This window comes from Pocillopora verrucosa, chromosome 1 (genome assembly GCF_036669915.1).
Source record: "Pocillopora verrucosa isolate sample1 chromosome 1, ASM3666991v2, whole genome shotgun sequence".
Taxonomy (NCBI): domain Eukaryota; kingdom Metazoa; phylum Cnidaria; class Anthozoa; order Scleractinia; family Pocilloporidae; genus Pocillopora; species Pocillopora verrucosa.
In genome coordinates this window covers 24,564,308-24,585,358 of record NC_089312.1, presented here as the reverse complement: position 1 = coordinate 24,585,358, position 21,051 = coordinate 24,564,308, and the positions used below count along the sequence as shown (strand labels likewise).

The following is a 21,051-nucleotide window of genomic DNA, read 5'->3' as shown; positions in this document are numbered from 1 at the left end:
AAATCTGGCAGGTACTGTCACGGAGGTTGTGTTGAAGTCGTCAATTTTTAATTCTGTCGTTTCTTCCTTCTTTTACCAATGGGGTGTTTTCACTTAGATCAAAAATGAAGATACTATTTTCTGTGAGTGTTTTATTGTGCGCAGCAGCGAAAGGTAAGTTTTTAGTGAGTTTATCTTTGAATAAGGGCTCATTTTGGTGAGTTTTGTATGAGACCATAAATATTGTGGTGTAAAATATCTTGTGACCTGTTCGTCAATGTACTAAAACAAACCTTGTTTGTGTGTTCATTCATAACAATAATACATGTATTTAGAAACGTTAAAGGTTGCATGAAGAGACAAGTAAACCTACACCTCGTCCGTCTTTTCGCCGCGAAAAGATACAAATTAAAGGAGAATCTGTTTCTGACGAACGTTATCGACTTTCTTCCTTAACATTTTTGCAAATAATCCCAATTGAACAGGGAAACGTCAGTGGATATGCCGGCGTTTAAAAAGAAAAAAAAAAACAGGGAAAACAATCTACTAAACTAAGTTACGTTTTACGAAGTATCATTACTCAGCTATCCTGTTCATTATTATGGTACGACGACATGATTGGCGGAGAGTAAAGCTTACTTTTTCATTCATATCCATCCCAGAATAATAACAGTTTAGCCAACTTTTTATACAGCTCAGTTGGGATTGCTTCTATGATGTAAAGGTAGACATTTAGCAGGAATAACGACAGGCAACAGCAGTAATAAGTGACTGTCAACTCTGACCCTTACCAGTCCGAAATAACGCACACCCATGTGGAAATTTGCACCAGCAAAGCAGGAAACTTCATCGTGTTTCTTTTACTTCGTTTCAGTCCTTTCTTTTCAGAGTTCCTATATACGGGACTGTCTGGATGCCCACAACGCAGTTCGGGCTCGGCACGGAGTGCCAGCCCTAAATTGGTCAGTAGATATCGCCGTTAGTGCACAAAAATGGGCCAATCATCTTGCAGCAATAGATCAACTTCAGCACGACTCCTCAACACCCTTTGGGGAGAACCTGTTTTACATGTACGGAGGTGATCCAGAGCAAGCTTGCGGTCGTGCAGTGAATAACTGGTACCAAGAGGGTAAAAATTATGACTTCAGGTCTCCACATCTGGATGAGAGTACCAGTAAGTGACTGAAGACTAAACAAGTCTATTTTCTTATAAGATAAATGTCATTCAATACTAAAGATAAAACGCATAAACCAGGTCATACACTGACCTTCCGGAGCATAGAAAAGTACTTGTCCTCAAAAAGCCATAGCTGTCGCACTATGAAATGTTTCAATTTTTTTCTTCATAATTTGAAATGCCCAAAACGGTTTTCTGAAAACTTGGCAGGACTTCACGTCTGCTCCATTAGGCTCGACAATTTATGTGCTTTGGGTTTTCTCCAATCAGACAACTTACCATTAGTCAGAACTCGAAAGAAGTTGCTCTGATCGAACCGGTCATTCAGGATTTGACCTGTGGTATACCCACTCACAGGGCTATATAGACTAGGGTTTTCACTTCCCCTTGGTGCAGACATGCATATTGCTTAGTGAGCCCATGCCATTCAGCTTTATGATCCTTTTCAGGTCACTTCAGCCAGTTAGTTTGGCGGGGATCTAAAGATGTTGGAATAGGCACGGCACAGAGTAAATCCGGGAACTTCTTTCTGGTGGCTCGTTACAGTCCCCGTGGAAATGTAGACGGTAAGTTTGACGACAACGTTCTGGATGTAATGGGACAGCCTCCAACCGAAAGTAGTCAGGAGACGAAAGATGATAAAGCGTCTGACAACATTCCAGGTAAGAAAATCACCATTAAAATAAATAAAGGGGGTAAGTTACTTAAGAAACCGTGGTGCTGTGTCATCAACTGAGTTCGAAACGTCAGCTTTGAAACTCTTTATGGTGACAAATTTACATCATCAACTCAGTTGATAATACCAAATTACCTTAAAATTGACCTATCTCATCAAAATGAATAAAATGAGCAACATACCGTTATGTTTTGATTTGATCACCATAGACGAAAATATAATAGTGGGCAATGAGTTTGTTAGACGTTTCAGCCAGAGTCTTGCTTTTTGTCCTTGTAAAAAATGAATGAGAGAGGAAAAGACGCTGAAAATTACGTTTCTCCCTGATCATGGTTGGTGCATGTCACTCCGATTGTCACTGGCCTTCAGACATAATAGACGGCCATCGCTACTAAAGTTGCAATACCATATGCACCCGGTTGAGACTTTTGTACCATTTACATACTGTAATAAAATATCTGTTGTCTTCACCGGTATTAAGAAAATTTTAACCTGTAGTAAGAATGAAATATCACATTTAATTAAGTGGTATTTGAATGATATAATAACAGTTGTCAGAGCCTTAAAGAGCCATATTCTCATTGTTGCTTGAACAAGTCGCGCTAGAAGGGATTTTTTTATTTCTCTTCAGCTCAAGGTGAATCTTCAAATCTTCAATCCAGGAAGGACCAAAACCTAGTTTATTTTAAAGAGATAAACCTTGATCCAAGTCTGGCAGATCTGGATAACACGACTGCACCGAATCCCACTCCATTGCAACAGAGCTGGTGTAGAATCAGGAACAAACGAGGGACCATCTTTGGAAGGCAGTCGAGGACCTGAGGAGAATCCACCCAATTCTACACCGGAGAATAACAATTCAGTCAGAATACATTCCTTTAATGGTGCTAATTCTGGGACGAATGAAGCACCAGATGTCTCCCAACAGGCTTTAAACGAGCCAGAGACCATACCAAATAACGCAGAGGCCGGTTTGACAGGCCCAAATGAAGAGTCAAGTCATAAAGAAGACAGCGATTTAAACAGAAAGCTGAGCTCTTCTGAACCATACAGCATGAACAATGAAGCTTTGCCTCTATATGAGGGGTCTGACATCAGTGCCATGAACTCGGGAGCCCGTCATTCGGGATCCGAGATAAAAGACACGAAAGCGAGACCTACTAATGCTGCTTTAAATCCAACAGAGATGGTAACCAAACTAGGAATCGAGGAGAATAGCAAGGCTGAAGAGACTTCAACTTCAAACTATGAACGGCAGGAAGAAAAAGATGCGAGAGTAGAGAACTTTGCTAATTTACCTATGAACGACGAGCAGCTGCCAAAGAGTGACAAACCCACCTGGCCTCTCATATGTAGCTCCGCTGGCTGCTAAAATACCCAAGAAGCCCGCAGAGAAAGTAATCAAGTTGCCCCCCGCCATATCTCTAATTACGCCAAAGAGAGGTATGACATTATCGCAATGAAAGTATTTGGTTGTGAGATGAAAGGTTTACCAATTTACCACTAAGGATTAACCTTAGAAAATAAAATTACACCGCATTCCATTCACAGAGAATGACAAAAATATCGTCGCTTTGTTTGACATAATTCATAGGTAAAGATTTCCGAGTGGAAATTCGCTTCACCAAGATGGTTTATACTGATGAGATGCGAGTGCCGGGCAGTAAGGACTTCGAAGAAGCAAAAAGAAACATAACTAGTGCCGTAAGCATTTAAATTAACTTGTTGCTTCTGTACTCTAAGATAATCCATTTGTGTTTAGTTCCCAGTATTGTCAAGGTCTATAGTCTCGTAAGCTAAATTTAAAATTTTGATCGTAAAACGATCTGATGTTTGTACCTATAGATGAACAGTTTTGTTTCAAGCCATTAAGTTTAAAAAACAGAATGGTATGGATTATTTCCCTCTTATTTTGGAGAGTTATATTGGGCTTTTCGGGTGTTTGAATTTGTTTTATCAAGCAAAAAGCAGAGAAAGGTAGTGCGGGGAAGGAAATATACCCTAGGAGGAGTGGCATACACCTTGAGTTAAATCCTCTCCGTTTACATTATTCTGATAACTTCTTTTTAGATTATTAATCTATTCGACGATGATGACGGATTCCAAGAAGTGCAGCTGATATCGATACGGTGCGACAAACGATGTGCTTCCCGAAAATAATATATAGATCATCTTGCAAGCTAAAACTATGCACTCTTTCAGACGGTATTCATTTTTCATGTTAAGGTCATTTTTCAAAGGATGCCTTCAAGTTATATCCTTCCACGTAAACGGCAAAGTTTACTACCGGTTCCAAACGTTTGCAGAATAATCTTTTCGGGAGAAAATGTTGGAAACACGGGAGAGAACAATTTTTTGACATCTTCAATGACTGAGACCTATAGGTGTTTTCTTTGACTGGTTTCCAATGCAGTTAATTCATTGTTTTTTGCACGAAGCAAAAGTATCTTTTAAAAATGAACATCACTTTAAGAGTAACATTCTAATTAAAGTCATGATGCTGAATGAGTTGTCTTCACCGTAAAATAAACTAAAACTACTTTTCCATTGTAGGAATGGCAGTGTGATAGCGACACTTGGGCTCCTTTTTAAGAAGGACAAACCAGGAAATCTTAATCGTCTCTCCCTAGCGCTGATTTCCGGGAAGATCGGAAGCTATCTCGTGGCAAACAAATATGAGTCAGCAGGTAAGGGAAAAAGGACCTGTTCCTTGCTTTACTGAAAATAAAATTTAGCTCTCTATCATCCAAGGTAATGGAAATTATCTCTAGGTAAATTAAATAGCTTCTCCAGCGAAACTCATGAATTTTTCCTGATTTTGCTTTGGCACAAGCAATAGATGAGTTGAATTGGTTTCTATGCAAGCTTAAATACTTACCTGTCTCAGTTTTACTTTGCTGGCTCCATTTACTTAACTTAGTGGTAACTACAAAACTGTTGGCTAAAAACAACTCCACGATATATAATGACTTTGAAAATATGCCTTTGCTTGTTTGTTTGTTTGTTTTTCAGTCGCTCTACCAGCAGGATATCTAAGACCTAAAAGACCAATACAGAAACAAAGTGTAGGAGTATGCGCACAACCATGCTCCAAACCAAACATCTGCTACTCCACAGGTTGCGGTGTAGCCTGCTGCGCCTTTCACCCCCACGAACACAAGTATCACCCCCCTGCACGCCTCGCGCCACAAGAGCTCCCATCGTGCCCTGGTACATGCGACGACAGCTGTTTCCCAGATTGTGATGATGACTGTTGCACTGACATGATGCAGGATGTTGCTCCGGCGCCCGCTACAATGACTGGTGCTGCTCCTAGTATGACATGTCCAGGATCTTGTCATTTCTCGTGTTATCCTCAATGCAGCCCACAGTGCTGTGCTACACAATACGTGCCAAACCCATGCCACCCCTCTTGCCCGGGCTACTGCGCGCCAAGTTGTGATAACGCCTGTTGTGCGGCTAGGAAATCCATTGTTAATAAGTAAGCTTCTTATTGTGTCAGATGCGAAAGCATTATACATTGTTAATTGGTAGCACAAAAGATGCAAGGAAGAACTTTTATCATTTACCAACAATATGTCAAACTAATGCCGGCTAAACTGATAAACAGACATGCTCTCCCTTACGCCTGGAACAAAGAGATGCAAGAAGAGACGTCCTCGCCCATTCGCACGGAGGGTCAAGGATTCTGTATTGAATTGTTCCTTCCTATGTATCAGTCATATATTCTTTAAGCTAAGCCTTTATTTTCCCTTTTCTTACCCAGATATTGTAATGATATTGTGGGACAAAATTTTAGTTACTCACGTCTGAGTTTATTTCAAATAGCAAATATTCTTTCAGGACTCTACATCTGCACACCACTTTAACTAGAGCCTCATTCTTGCGGCTAAACTCACTATTAAATACTGTTAGTCTCTCCAAACAGTACAGCCGGTACAGGAGTGCCCAACGAGCTATAGCACGTCAGATGTACCTAAGAAAACATCTCAAACTACCATTCAGACGTCCAAAACCAGTCAGACTGGCTCGACCAGTGCGGCCGAGACAGAGGTCTTACTACATGAGACGAGTTCGACCAGAGAGCCTAGGACTTGAAGAATATGACCGAAGTATCATTCATACTGCGCAGGCAGAGAAACATCTCCCAAACATGACGCTCAGTTTCTAAGTGTTTAATATGAGACTATGAAATGCGGTTGTTTCGCTCACGAGTCGTTTCGTCAACGACCAGTTCATTAATGTCTTTGGTCATTTCACTGTCTCAAGTCAGTTCGCTAGCGTCCTATAGGTCGTTTCGCTGATGTACTTTGGTTTACTGGACCGTAGACGGATGAAAACTTCCAAATTTATCCTTTTCTTTGTACCAAATCGACTTTCTGAGTGTATCGAATGGACTTAGTGGACGCATGAAATCGACTTTAGTTTGCCTTGAATCTACTTGTATCGAATGGACTTTCAGTTCATAAGGAAACGACTTAACTCCCCCTAAAACTTTTCAGTCAATTAGAAGTCGATTTAATACGTTTGCGAAACAACCTATGAGATGTTAGGGTTGGCAAAACAACCTATGACATTGGCGAACTGGTCGTTAGCAAAACGAATCCTAGGCGAAACCAAACGACCGGTTACCGAAATTGCAAATGAACACTGAAAAGAAAAACAAACAAACAAACAAACAAACGAACAAATCAGCAAATACAGAGTCTGGTATTAAGTTTACTTTCTTAATTAGGGACGATTTCCGCGGAATGCATCAAACGAAAGGTATTCTCTATTTACAGAACTTCAAGAGGTTTGGAACAGACCAAGACAAATTTATTTTGAAAAGAAATCAGAATGAAACTTCAATACTAAATACATCAATTCCATATATTTTGGAGGATGACATTGTCATGAGAAAATCAAGATGTTACATTGTAATAATAAAATTCACATTTAGCTACAGGTAAACTAAGTTCTTTCCAATGTTTCAATTAATGCAACTGTACTATTTTCAATATTCTTTCCAGTATCTTAGCGTTCATTATGATATCAAAACAACACTTGTCTCGGGAGTTCACAGTTCACTCAGAACTGACAACTTTTAACCATTCAACTCCCACTACGTAATTTGTAATTCTCCCATCACTCATGTACATTTTCAAACAACGTTATGAGAAGTTACATGTGAAACACTTCTGGAGAATGAAGGCGTACCATGGCGCACAGGCAAAGATGGAAACGGACAACAACAGGTGTATGGACCGGCCCTTTGGAACCGAAAAAAAAGACTACCTAGAAACTACAGACGGAAAGTTTATTTTTTATAATCTTTTTGGAAGACTCTTTACGGTAAAATGTTTTTCATTCCCCTTCGTCACCGTTTCAACATCATCATCACTCTCCCTTTCCTCCTCTGCCTCTTGTAACCACAGTGATAAAGCGAGAAATCTGTGACAAACAGAATATGAAACACTAAGGCATACCACCGACTGGAGATTTCCTCGCTACCCTTTGGTTTGTATTAATTATCGATTCACGTGAAAACGTCATCATAGACAGCAAACCTTGCTGTAGGGTAGTTTTCTCAAGATTAATGTAGTGTTGGTACAGAAATTGGGAATAAATTAATGAACACAAAGCGGAGGAGAGATGCAAAAGCAAAGTTAGGGACATATCCACCCGCGGGAAAAGGCAAAACAAGGGAAACAGTTACACGCATCAAGTAACAAAACTACTTACTTGTTTGTCGCAATAGTTTCCGCTGCGGTTCAAAGCTTCCGTTCCTCTCCACCCGTTGGTTTGCGAGAATAAACCCACTGAAGAATTAGGTGCCTCCAGGATTTCTTGGGCGTAGAGAAGGTGAAGAGAAACGTCTGACACCAGTGGAGAAGCCCACATGGCTTGGCACAAAAATTCCTGTCCAGCAAAGATATGAAAACTTCTCTCATTGTACTGCGTGAATACTCATTTATAGAAAAACGAAATTATATCGTTAATCTAATCTAACTAAAAAACATTACAGTTACATGGCAAGTTTAAACATTACTGTTGGGTCTTTAAAATTTTGAGTTTTCCATTTTTCTATCGCTAAGCTTATATCGAACCTGCGTCTGATTCACTTTGTGTCCTTTTTCGAACGAGAGCACCTCGAGGGTGATATAATTACAAACACTGCTGCCACCAAGAAGAGCTGCAGACGGGGTATATTAGCAAACAATTCACATTTCGTATGGAGCGCTTACTATTGAGTGTCATAAAACCAAAACCGAAGTAATCACAACGGCAATCAGAAGAAAGCAAAATATCTTTGAGAGCCAATGAGAACTCAAAGTAAAAACAGCCAAACTATCTAAAGCGCGGAAAACGCGAACGACCAAGTCAGAGTTGGTTTTAGTTTTGCATCTGATTGGTTGAGAGAGTAGCACGAGTTTTTTGGACCAATCACAAGCGAAGTAAAGCAAAACCAATGCAATAGCGCTCTTTCGCTCTGACGAAGGACAAGCACTCAAACGTCAGCTTTAGAAACTCTCTATGGGGGGCAATTTACATTCTCAGCTCGGTGATAAAATCAAATTAGAACGAAATATCGAATCACTTTCGACACAAACTGAATTTTTTTCTAAACGAAAGTAAGACAAAACCAACCTCTGTTGCGTACAATACGTCTCTTGGTCCATCAGAATCTTTATGTAGTTCAAAATCATCGGTAGCAGATGATCTACAGCCTGAGAAAAAAAAGGATTTCGCCAACTGAAAACGACTTCGTTCACACGATGATAATGGAGATGAGAAGCGGAAGAGGTCGTTCGTAGTCAGCTTACCTTTTTAGATTTTTAGACATGTCTTGCCTCTGCATTGAAGAATCGTGAAGAGAAGATTCCAGCAAAGATTTCACCACAGCTTGGTTTAGTTCGTGGAGGTCACGTTGTATGCAAACCTGCAGTAAGATAAAGTTATTGTCCATGAATATCCGTTATGCAAATAAAGAAAATAGCAAAAAGTATGAAGGAAAAGGAGAGGGGAGGGCAGGGCAGGGCAGGCGGGCGTGCTAAACGCACGAAGTGTATATTTATATAGAGACGATTATACTGCACAGGAGCGAGATTCAGTGTCGGTTTCATCTGAAAGTCTGCTCATGTCTACACAGTCAACTTACTTTGAAGCATTTATCTCCAATACAAGGTTCTCTGGATCCACCTGATCTTCAACACCATGTCGTATGGACTCTAGGACTGCATTGTAAAACACTAAAACATAAAACGTAGAAGTGAACGTAAAGCACAAGAGAGTCTTAACGGGGGACTCGCTAAGCTGGAGGTGTACGCATTTTACTTTTCTTAGTGAGTATTCGATTCAAAGAGTAGCGAGAGGCAACAGAGAGAGAAACAAGATACTGTTTCCTTGTCTAGTTGTAAATAATTATGAGAAGACAATAGTGACGCACGGAATCAGTTAGCAATAGAGAGCATTACGAGTTTAAATCTTCTCTTACCACTTTTACCCCTCAACCTGAGGTCCTACTACACAGTCCGCCCACCCCACCCTCTTCCATATCAGACAAATCATTGCAGGGTACCAGTCATTACAGCTCTATCGAGTCTTGTAGGAAGTACGTACATCTGCTGTCCTCCTCATGTAGTGGGCTACCAGGGGGGTTCTTTCTTCGCTGGAAATTGAGCTCACTTCATCCTCACTTGAACTGACTCTATCAGTCCTAATCAATATCAAATAGTGTACTTTCAATTACAATGAATATCACATGAAGTATGCCAATGACAATTGGATGCAAGACAAACAATAAAATGTACATTGTCGCACCAACTTACAGTAAAAAAAAACTAAAATTTAGTTTGAGATACCACAAGCTCATGTAACAACACTGTACTTAATTCATTGGCAGCCAAGCTGCAGACAAATATTGTCAGTTCATTGATAATTTTCATAATAACCATTAGTGTCCTGAGTTGACAGTAAATCGAGGACTTGAGGAAGTATTTGTATGTGTCACATAAATATTTTCTCTCACCCCACACATCTTGTACTTGCTCCATTTCATCATCAGATTCTACATCAGGTCTCCACACATGTCCTTGTCCTTCACTGCCAACTCCTCAGGATTAAACTATATAAAAAGGATCATCTTTACATCTTTACATACACCAAGTACCTGTGCTCAATAACTATACATGTATGTATATAGTACTAATGATTTCTATGTTTTGCTGTATTTTCTTATGACCTTGTTACATGGTTATTAGCAGATGACTTCAAACAATGGCTCACAATCTTTTGGATATTTCAGTTTGTGCTTTAGATGTAATTCTCATTCTAATAATGATCTAATAATCAAAGTTTTATTTAGCTGCAAACTAACTTCAGGCCTTTGAGAAAGATTCAGCTCACTTTTAAGAGTTAATAATTGCTAAGTGCAGAATGTAACATCCTTTACACAAGAACACAAGTTTAGAACACAGTTACAGAAAATAACAAACCAACAGACCATCATTTTGTTCAGCAACTGGTTTTTCATCAAGGGATAGGTCATCCATTCCAAATTCTGTTTCATCCTCAGTCTTTCTCTTCAGTGTTATTTTCACTCCTGGAGAGAGCACTAAGTTGGGCCCAACCACTACCTAAATATCAATAACAAATTTTTGTGGTTTGTTTGTACATGTACAACACAAACAAGGCATGGCTAGGAAGGGTCCTGGGTGCCTTTGGATCCCCCCACCTCCTTTGTAAACCTTTTTATAGGTAAACAAACTATAATATTCAGGTGGCAAAAATTGGTGAGTACCCGCTGTTTGACATAGTGTGACCCCCCTGCTTTGAAAAATCCTGGCTATGCCCCTGACAAACATTTAATTTTTACTGGACAATAAAGAGATTGTCTTACAATGTACACAGTCAAGGGGATAAACTTATTTACTAGAATACTTTAATAGGAATAGTTACCAAGTAATTTTGTACATTGTGAGCCAAAAAGGCACATGAACTAAGAACATGTACTTCAAATAACTTTTGAGAAAAAAGTGATCCAAACTAGGATAAAGAGAACTTGGCATATCACTTACATTAAATGAAATAATTGATCCCCCAGTAATTGTTACATTCCTATGCACGGGGCAGAAAGAAAGTGAAAAAACATTAAGATAACTGCAGATTGTAAAATCATTTGTGTACATGGTACAAATGCAATTAAATTCATGTGAGATACAAAAATAACATCAACATGTTTCATCGCTCTTTTTTCTTAAACAAGAAACTAAATATTTCATCAATGTCAATTGTTCAGCTGTGTGTACCTTTTGATATGCACATTTTTTGCACAGAATTGATTTTGAAATATTACTCCATCATCTACTTTCACATTATCCCAGAGATGAACACCATCAAGTCTAACATTATCACCTGAAAATCATTAAATCACTCAATCAGTCAGTTGAAGTTAAAGTACAGTGCAGTGTGGACAATTAGTTAATAGGGAAAGAAAGTGAAACAAGTCATAATCCTAACAAAAAACATTCAAGACAAAAATTACACAATAAACTGCTGACAGTAGGAAGTAATTGGTGAATTTAAAGATCTTTTTTAACAATGTAAGCAATTTTTTTATATGATATATCACATATGCAAAATGTCCATGGGAAAAGCTAAATGCTTTACAAGGAAAGCCCCAAACAAATCTAATAAGATTTTGTCCTCACCTATAATGCAGTTTCTACCTATAACAGAATTTGTGATCACTGTTCCAACACCTACTGAGGTTACCTTACTAATTAAAAGATTTTCCTCTAATACACAATTCCTGTAAGATGGAAAAAAGTAAACTTAAGCTTGCTGAAATTCATATAGTTTATTAGAAGGCAGAGTGTAATGAGAATGAATGGGGCAAATAATTAATACAGGTAAGATAAGTACAAGTTTATAACTTACCTGGCAAGTGAGAGCTCACTGTCAAGGTAAACATTGTGTCTTGTGAATGAGTAGGAGTAGTCCATGAAAAATGTACTATTGTCAGGTACTATTGGATAGGGCCCATCTACTAAGAATGTCTTTGCTATTGGACAAAAATTAAAAACAGTAAAATTACAATATAAAACATTTTGCACTGTGTGTCATTTTGTTGAGTTTGTTGATGCATCTGTGAACAATACTTACAGACACTTCTGATTCCTGAGAGAACCTCTGAATAGTATTTAAAATATTAACCCTTGGATTTGATTCAAATTTACTTTAAATTGTCTCAAAAATATAGCCAACATTCCAACTGCAGTATATCTTTAATACACTTAAGTATCTCATTGGAGTTTTACAAAAAAGTATGCTGGTCACTAGGTCAAAGTGGAGATCAAATTCTTGAAGAAAACATCGTTATTTAACAAATCAAACAAACTGTCAATAAACACGGTGATGGACACTTTTCTTACCAACCTGACTGTGTCTATATGTAAGGGTTGGACACTCTAGCAGCATACTTGTCACTGATTATGTATGAATGAATTTGGTTACCCATGATCTAAAAGGAAAAAAAAAAGAAATTACTTACAATGACTTAGAAGACTGTAGTTCTTGAGATCAATTTTTCAGATTTGAATCAAGACTACATCTGCTCACTAACCCTTCGACTCCCAAGCTCTTACCTAGTAATTCTGCTTACTGTCTGCCATATAATTCTTATCATTTTACCTTGGAGAGTTGTTATTGGATCAACTAATCACCCCTGATTGATATTTTCTACATTCTCATCACTTATCTGCTTTATACTGTATTCTATTTTAAGGAGAAATTATATCTTGGTTACTCGTGGGAGTTACAGGGTTAACTTCACTTACACTTTCAAGTTCCATAAAAATGCACTTTTATTTTAATGTGCTTACCTCCTCATTTACAAGTATTCCTCTAACAAAATCATCTCTGGTTTGATAATCAAAATTGTCAGTAAATAACTGTGGAACCTGATAAACAGAAAATTATGAATACAATATTCATCACTAACAAAGAACAAATTGAAATTTTTACGGGAGCTGTTCAATCATAAAGAAAAAAAAAAACAACAACAAAACAACAACAACAACTACCACAGAATAGACATCAACTCACTGTAGTTGAACATATGCAAATGTTACAGTCCAGGAGATCATATCTGATCTGGGTATTGTTGTTACCTGAAAATAAACTCTGAAAGAGAAGCAAAGACAGAGAAATTGTGATAAATTAAAGAACTGATACACAACAATAAACAATAACACCACTTGATATTTACAGTTATTGTTTTTTTGGATATTTGAAATACCTAAATTAAGGGAAAAGATATAGAGTTTATCCTCACTTACCAATGGAAATGAAAATCTCTTTTTGTTTGCTGTTTTTTCACACAGAAGAATTCTACCTGTTGTTGAATCTAAAGCAACTATGAAGTCCTCCTTGGCATCTGAAGCAAGTGTAAAATTAATTTAGATGCAATTTTATAACTAAATCACTGCCAAAATGTTGCTTGAAACTGGACCATGCTCATCCCTCCTCTGAAGCTAATTGAGACACAACTTAGTATAATAAAATTGAGCTACTGGAAGCACTCATCCTGTATCAACCCTTTACCCCCTAACATCAGTATCCATGTTCTCCATACTATTCACTATACATTTCCTGAGGTGCTGACAAAGAGAATTTGTTTAATGATCAAGAGCTACTTTAGTTGTTGATCATTTCCTCTATTCTCATGACCTTAATGTTTGATTCAAGGGTGATATTGTAAGGAGAAATTAGATGCTAGTTACTCCTAGGGGTTAAAGAGTTAAGAGTGGCTAAAGTTAGAAAGTAGGAAAACCAGAGCTAATAATCCTGGTTTGCATAGCATGATGGGACTTGGAGTATTACTATTACACAGGCTTCCCTGACAATTTCCTGATACCCACTCATACTACTAGGTGGAGAGAGCCACTGATAAAGTAAGTGCTTTATGCAAGATCACTCAGCCAGGTCTGGAACCTGGACCTCTCAAAAAAGGAATCTAATACACTAACCATTAGACCACCAACTTTCCCACTTAGTTGAAGTCAAGGAAACATAAAATGGTAATAAGAAATCCAGATGGATACTTACCTTGTTCTATGTCCTGGATTAGCAACTTTGAATACCATTGTCATCAGTGACGCTTTGTCCTTTTTTCTTCTTTCTCTAGAATTGATACAAAATTCATGTACCTCATTCTAAATATACATGAAGATGTATGAAACTACTGACAGCACTGATACTACAGCATGGACTGAAGTTGACTTACTTGTGTTCTTGTAAGACTTGCTCCAATTTCATGTTTGATACCACATCACCACTCACCAACACAAAATCGTTTTTACGAAGAGACTTTTAAAACAAAAATAAATAATTTAAATCAACAGTTCAAGGTAACTGTATTTTTATCAGCTCTTAAAGTAAATAAAAGTAGAACACTACTGCCAGGAAAGATTTTCTGTTGCTAAAGCCCACAGGACATACTTGGCAATTTTATATGCCAATCGCTAGATCAGCAAAAAATTGCCAAGTGTGCCTGGTGCAGCAATGATGACTTCGTCTGATGAGTGATCAAAATATAAAACCACTAATATCTGGCATGTCAGAATAGTATATCAGCCATTTTCCCTAGAGATCAAATTTAAAGCAATTGGCAAATACATATGCATCCAAGGACTTTGAATAGCATATTTAGAAAACTCTTGGAACATGTCTGCTTCAAATTTTGACCAAACTGAATGTTTTCATATATAACTGGATGGAAGTAAAAATTATAAAGGAAAAGATATCTCAAGCTGAAAATCTGAACTCATCAACTACTTTTAACTCATCTTGCTCCAGGCACATTAAAGATAATTAGATTAAATTAAAGATAAAGATAACTCATCAAAATTTGTCTTTTGCCATCAAACCTGTCTGTCAATTTCTCGAAGAACATCACCCAATGACAAGCAGTCTTCTGCAACAATTGTTTTCACTTCACAGGGTGACCTTGAACTGGTCCATTTTGACTGGCTAGAACATAGACAATATATATTACAGTGACAGTTTGTACAAGAGAATCAACAAAAGGCTACCAGTTTTTTAGTACAACCAGCCCACTAAAAAGACAAGCAGTGGCTACAACCATCAAACTATAAGCACATGATTTTTTTCAATGAAGTATAGCCATTGGAAGCATGTCGTAACTCTACAGACCTTAAATGTTTCTTGATCTGGTCAGCATGTGCACAGCAGAAAACAAAGATTTCCTGTACTCCTGCCTCCACAAGGAATTCAATGGTGTAATCCAGAAGAGGGACATTGACCAATGGTAACAAGGCCTGTGGCGATCATCAAGACATAACCAGCATTAAACCCTTACATAAACAGAAGGGATTAACATGTAACTTCTTCACTTAATATCCATAATCATTCATTACCCAGCAAACAGGTCACAAGAATACTCAGACTTATTATGCAAAAGTTGTTGTCTTGATCTAAAGCGAATTTTGTAACTAATTTACAAGGCAATGTGTAACAGCGAGAGGAGAGAATTAACAATCAGATCATGGGGGTTAAAGGGCAAAAAAGAAAAAGTCTAACACCCCTTCCAAACCTATTCCTCATGATCTCTAACCAAGTCTTCCCTTCAAATGTGCTTTGAGTGTTATTCTCTCCATACATCATAATTTCTTCTTGTCAAACTCAAATCAGGAAACTCGACTTATTACATTAAACGTCTGTTGTGGCTTAAACAGCTTTTTAAAAGCTATTACTGACCGCCTCCATAATTATTCCAAGTTAGCACCTAATTCCCTCTCTATTAAGGCAGGTATCCTTAATATTTCAGTCATGAAAGGTAAAAGAAAGCTAGAAGAATCATGAATGAAACCCCCATAGGTGATTCGAAGAGGATTTCCGTATAACCCCATACTACTCTAAATCAAAGCACCCGTCCGAAAGGTAAACTTATGTTTCCGCCAATGTTTTCTTTGTAATATATATGTATGCATAATAAAATATGAGCCATTACGGAAACCTCACCGCAACATGGGAGACCACAGCCCACTCAGCTTCTTCTTAATCGATTTCCAGCAAATTGAATTTATGACCAGATCAAAATAAATCGAAAGTCACAACATACGTGACATGTACATTCAATGACTTCACTTACCCTGGGTGTTTCAAGAGTTACTGGTAAGAATCTGAAGTTGAAACTATCCGTGAGAATAACGCCTTGAAAGATCTCCTCTCCTTTTTCCCAAGACTCCCCCGATTTTCCCTCTCCTTTTTTCTTTTTCGAAGTCATGACTTGGTTGAAATGAATATGGCGCCCATTGATTCAGACCTCCCTTATTATTAGAAACGGAAATTACCGACCTTTTTCCGATCTTAGATCGACCTTATTCGTAATTTCTCGATTACAACCCGAAAGCATAGAATGAGCCGCAAACAAAGCAGCGGTTTTACCCAATTCTTTCTCTCCACGTCTCTGCTTTTCACCTCTTTGTTGATCTTTGTGTAATTCCAAAATGGTGGGTATATGTCTTGCAGAATCTCTTGAGAATCTTAGCCATCTTTGCATTGTTAGAGCAGGAAATAATATAGATAGAAACTTTATTTATAGGAATTCACCACTGATTTATTTGATGTTTGATTCTCAACCACAATTCTTATATTTCAGGAGGGATTATCGGTTGACCAGATGAACCGATATGCCAGTCCAATCAATCCTGCGGTCTTTCCCCATCTGACTGTTGTTCTGCTTTCTATTGGAATATTCTTTATGGCCTGGTTCTTTGTGTATCCTTTTAAATGCAGTCTTCATAAATTTGCCTACGTAATGTAACTTCTATGGTGAGTAGATCGTACTACATACCATGTACTGTACTCTAGAATTTTAGAGCAGTGCTTCCATCCACAGTAGCGTAGAAAAGATGACAAGGATTCATATTGTAAACTCATCGAGATATTCTCCGGTAATCAATTTATCAATTTAACAGTTTTAGAATTAAAAACATAAATCTTTCGAACTTTGTTGGATAGGATCAATACTTTTGTTATTATTATGATATGAACTTGTTTCAAAGGTACACGTATATGTAGAATTGATTTCGAACTGATGTGGTTCGAGTCACCAAATAACTGTGCCAGGTCCTTTCCATTTTTTTACTTTTACTGACAGTTCAGTCGATTCTTTTTTTGTCGGATCCATGTAGCATTTAAGACATATGCAAAAGTATAATTTTTGCAGGTATTTCTTTAACGATTACTGCAGCTATGAAGTCACTTCCACCAGTACAGTAGAGATATCTACAAGGAACTGCTGGTCTCATTAGTGGCATCTCTATTTATGGGATTTGGAGTGCTTTTCCTGTTACTCTGGGTTGGAATTTATGTATGACAAGAAGTACATGACCAGAGAAACCATCTACAAAAACAACAGCCACACTATAACAACTTTCAAGAAAGAAAAGTCTTGCTGAGCATGGCACCTCTCATTGTGGACACTTGTATTTTACTAAAACAGAATTTCCTAAACGATTGTAATGATAATAAAGAAGTTTAGTTGTATTTGCTAATTTTGAATGAAGTCAAGTTTTATTTGTGTGCTCCAAATGTGGCAGTGCTTTAGTGTGTGGTATTTAGAGGCAGTAAGCTTGTCAGATCAATCTTGGTCCCACACAAAACACGAGGTTAGAGAAAGAGATATTAAGTCATGTTCTATGGAAGTATTAGAAAGCTGAATCTCATAACCAGGCAGGATCAGTACTTCATTAGTGCAGCATTTCTCATTCCCAATTTCCCTCCCCCTTCCCTTTATTTCCTTAATTACAGCATGGCCTCTGTTATTTATTTATGGCTTTATAGAAATATTAGATATGGGCAGGGAGGGTGATTTTCCAGCAAGGGAAATATCGTCATGATGTTCAAAGCAAGGCAGGACTGATATTGTGCAAGTAGAAGCTCCTTCTGGTGAGGCTTCTTCACTTTTTATTCTATTTTTGTTTTTCTGTCATTTTTCTTTCTGTAAAAGGTAGGTAGAGTCTTACACTTGAGCTAAGTGGCCCAACCCATCTAAGACTCATCTCGGTTTCCTGAGCATGAAGTGGCTAGAACTATCAGTACTCCCCCTGGATAGGATGCTGGTCTATCATGAGGTTACCCTCTAGCATTTCATCAGGCTTCCCTAGCAATTTGCCAGTACCCATTTATGCTCCTGGGTGGAGATAGGCGCTGTGAGAGTAGAGTGTTTCATCTGGCCAGGTCACCTACCCTAACACTCGACCCTGAGTCCAGTACACTAATCATAAGGCTACCTCATCTCTCAGTTGTTCTTTATGTAGAGAAGTTGTAACATTGATAACCTAACAATCTTCGTTTGTGTAGAGGGCTTTCGGTCTTACAATTTGCTTCATTGGAATGATGGTTAAGTAAGTAACTTTTGTAGGTCTGCAGTAATTTTGCAGCATATCAAAATATTTTATTCCAATTTTTAGATATATGTATACATGCATAATTTTCTAAAAAGTTAAAACTTCTCTATTTGAGCAGCTTCTGTGGAACCTCGAGGTCTCAGTCTTCATTGATAAATCATTTTATATACATGCTAACAGTTTTATATCCATCTTTCAGTGGCTAGAATGATATGTAATTAACACCCAAGTGGCATCCATTTTTTGATGGCCTTAGCTGGGGCCAGTTTATCTGGGGCCAGTTTATTTCTGTGGTGCCATCAAATCCCCAAGAGGGTTTGCTATGTGTGTAAAATGAAGGCAAACAACCAGTGGTTCAATGGCTATTTCCTGTGGCTTCAAAGAGGTTATGGCTTTTATAGCCTGCGTGTTAATGCTTCCCACACTTATGAAGCAACAGCAATACAAGACTTGTACACGGAGGCTTATTCAAAGGAATAAGACATACATAAAGCTGTTGTTGTTAGAAATTGCACGGGAACAGATGTCTCACAGCTTTGACTCCTGCCGAGTGCTTTTGTCACAGGTTTTCGGCTACAATGGTGACTGGTAAATTTGGAAACAGAAGACTATAATATTATCAAAGATGAAGGGATTAGATTTCGCTATTTATTGCCAATAATTGGCAACCGACAGGATTTCAACCTGATATGTGTCCTCGCTGCTAACGGGTTTGCTAATTCATCGTGGTCTTCCTTGAAGTCTGTTAAATGCATTGAACTCGGACCCGAATTTTCTCTTAATTCGCCGAACGATGTGAATAAAGGAACTGTGGCTGATCTTTTGAACGTTTCATGCGGACTTGTTGTTAAAGTATGAGACCGACGCATACGGTGTCCTGTGTAACTACACCTGCAATCTGGACTGGGGAATGGCGTGACGGCACTGCACTGCGTAGCAAGGGACGGTGAATGGCTTCTTACCGAAGGTGGCTGGGCGGAATTAGCCCGTTCATGGACTAATTTAGTCGAGTTTCCGCTTCGCTGTGCTAAATTGGGATACACGGGACTGACCTGTTGTAACCTCCGCCTTTCTAGTCCTATTTGCGGTGTTTCCCGCACTGTTTGAATACCATTCAATTGCTTTACCAGTGTTTGCTGTTCTTTGAAGATGTTGCGATTTCTTATCACGTGTTCTAAGTGTATCGATCGAAGTTGGTCCTGCAGTCGTCTGTCTTCCAAGCTATTACAACGGCGAACTCTTGCCACACGATTAGAGAAGCACGAGGGAGGATCTCTATTAAAGATGGACAGGTCCCCTTTACGCGTGATCGTCCGGTTTGACATTCTTCACTGTCCGAGTTCTCCGAGCGGAAGTTCTTCAGTTCTAATCGTTAAAATCGATTCCAAATAATTCTTACCAAAGCCCTACTTACTTTTCATATCAGTTCAATCGAAGTCCTTTCATCGATCGCAAATCATCATGAAAAAAACAAGCTGATGCCTCTTTGAACTAAGCTGAAAACGAGGCCTTTCGAATCTTTTCCGTTGTCTTCAGGGAAGAAGGCAAGTTTGAACGTTTTGCCGAACTGAAATAAATCCAACAGGAAACGTCGCTGTTTAGTGGACTCTTTAAATTTCTCAAACGGTTCCACAGATGACACACAGTTTCCCTTAGACCGTTTCTAAAGTCTTGTTTTAACGCTGTTCCTTGTCTTGGCAACGTCCTCGAATAGATTAGTCGATAAATACCACGCGAATTCTTGCTATCTCATTTCATACATGTGCGGCTTAGTGGTTCGATTCATCAATCATACAGCTTGTTTGTAACCATGGTCTCTTAAAAGAAATGGTTCGTGGGATAGCGCAAAAGCAAAATGAACGTATTTGGTAATCTGTTAAGATCTTGGCGTGCGAAAGTGGTGCCAAATTTACCGATAATTATCTTGGTAGCCTAAGAGACTAGATATTGTTGTTAAAAAGCAATCAAGAGAAACCTTAGATGACCACAAGTAACTGAGACTAGATATATCATCACAGGTATAGAATATCATTGAGATATCAACAAGCTTTGATCTCTATGGTTTCTTATTAAAATTCTTTAGATTCCCTCCAAAGGTCTCTGCAAAGAAAGCATATCAGTTCCGTCTATCATCAGGCAGTCGTTATGTAACGTAAAGTTAACCAAACAGTTGCAGCAAAGTCATGATTCTTAACTTACCCACCAAAACTGGACCGAAGGAGGGTATCTGGTTAAAAAGAATAAATACTGTTAGCTAGATTAGAAGCTGGGCTTGTGCCTGGCAATCACGAGTAAGTAAAGAAATGGCATGCACGTGATCGCGCTATCGAATTTGTCCTATTGCGGGTCAGTCACCGGTTTCAGTCTAAGAGAGTCCAGTGCCTCAGGGAGTTTCTTAGCATCATTTAGTGTTACTCAGTACCATCCCAGTGCATGATTCATGATGAGATTGCGTAATATATACAGTATGTTGTTACTTGTCAACCAACAGTTCATGTACTGACTGTATGATAGTGTTGCAGATAGGGAAACCGGAGAGTCTCTAGCGACCTGAACCCCTAAGTTTGAAGGAAGGTGTCGATGTCTAAAGGCCTTCGAAAATCTAAAATTTCCTACAAGTCTTTTCCTTTGATTTGTAATCCGCATATCGAGGAGTTTTGTCCGCGATTGAATGTTTGGCGGTTTCGTTGCAGAATGTGCGGCCAGCCCTTTTGCTTTTTTAAAGAGAGAGCGTGCTTCATGGGCGAAGAAAGGTAGGGGCCTTACCCAACAAGCCCCTTCCAGCCTTCGGCCGAAATCGA

General features: G+C 38.5%; 3 protein-coding genes and 1 pseudogene across 3 annotated transcripts; 2 read left to right on the top strand and 2 right to left on the bottom strand.

Annotated features, from left to right (window-relative positions):
- The first annotated feature begins 91 nt into the window (after positions 1 to 91).
- LOC136282681 (uncharacterized) lies at positions 92 to 6,776 on the top strand (annotated as a pseudogene).
- Positions 6,777 to 7,211: 435 nt separating this feature from the next.
- Positions 7,212 to 16,174, bottom strand: LOC131774420 (translation initiation factor eIF2B subunit epsilon). Its single transcript, XM_066162228.1, is given in 27 exon segments — positions 7,212 to 7,265; positions 7,557 to 7,733; positions 8,463 to 8,500; positions 8,503 to 8,542; positions 8,635 to 8,735; positions 8,738 to 8,754; positions 8,974 to 9,064; positions 9,435 to 9,476; positions 9,479 to 9,553; positions 9,844 to 9,924; positions 10,188 to 10,198; positions 10,296 to 10,450; positions 10,892 to 10,931; positions 11,123 to 11,228; positions 11,525 to 11,625; positions 11,754 to 11,851; positions 11,853 to 11,877; positions 12,252 to 12,264; positions 12,267 to 12,336; positions 12,698 to 12,775; positions 12,921 to 12,998; positions 13,154 to 13,243; positions 13,919 to 13,997; positions 14,101 to 14,183; positions 14,744 to 14,846; positions 15,030 to 15,154; positions 15,988 to 16,174. Coding segments are annotated over 27 exon segments (2,106 nt in total). The 5' UTR covers positions 16,123 to 16,174.
- Positions 16,175 to 16,279: 105 nt separating this feature from the next.
- Positions 16,280 to 17,395, top strand: LOC136281705 (transmembrane protein 258-like). The gene is given in 4 exon segments (XM_066168496.1): positions 16,280 to 16,348; positions 16,498 to 16,616; positions 17,092 to 17,108; positions 17,111 to 17,395. Coding segments are annotated over 4 exon segments (246 nt in total). The 5' UTR covers positions 16,280 to 16,345; the 3' UTR covers positions 17,218 to 17,395.
- A 234-nt stretch (positions 17,396 to 17,629) lies between these two features.
- LOC131774421 (uncharacterized) lies at positions 17,630 to 20,343 on the bottom strand. Its single transcript, XM_059090435.2, has one exon. It carries the CDS (start codon positions 19,573 to 19,575, stop codon positions 18,895 to 18,897), a length of 681 nt encoding a protein of 226 aa, XP_058946418.1. The 5' UTR covers positions 19,576 to 20,343; the 3' UTR covers positions 17,630 to 18,894.
- Between the last annotated feature and the right edge of the window lie 708 nt (positions 20,344 to 21,051).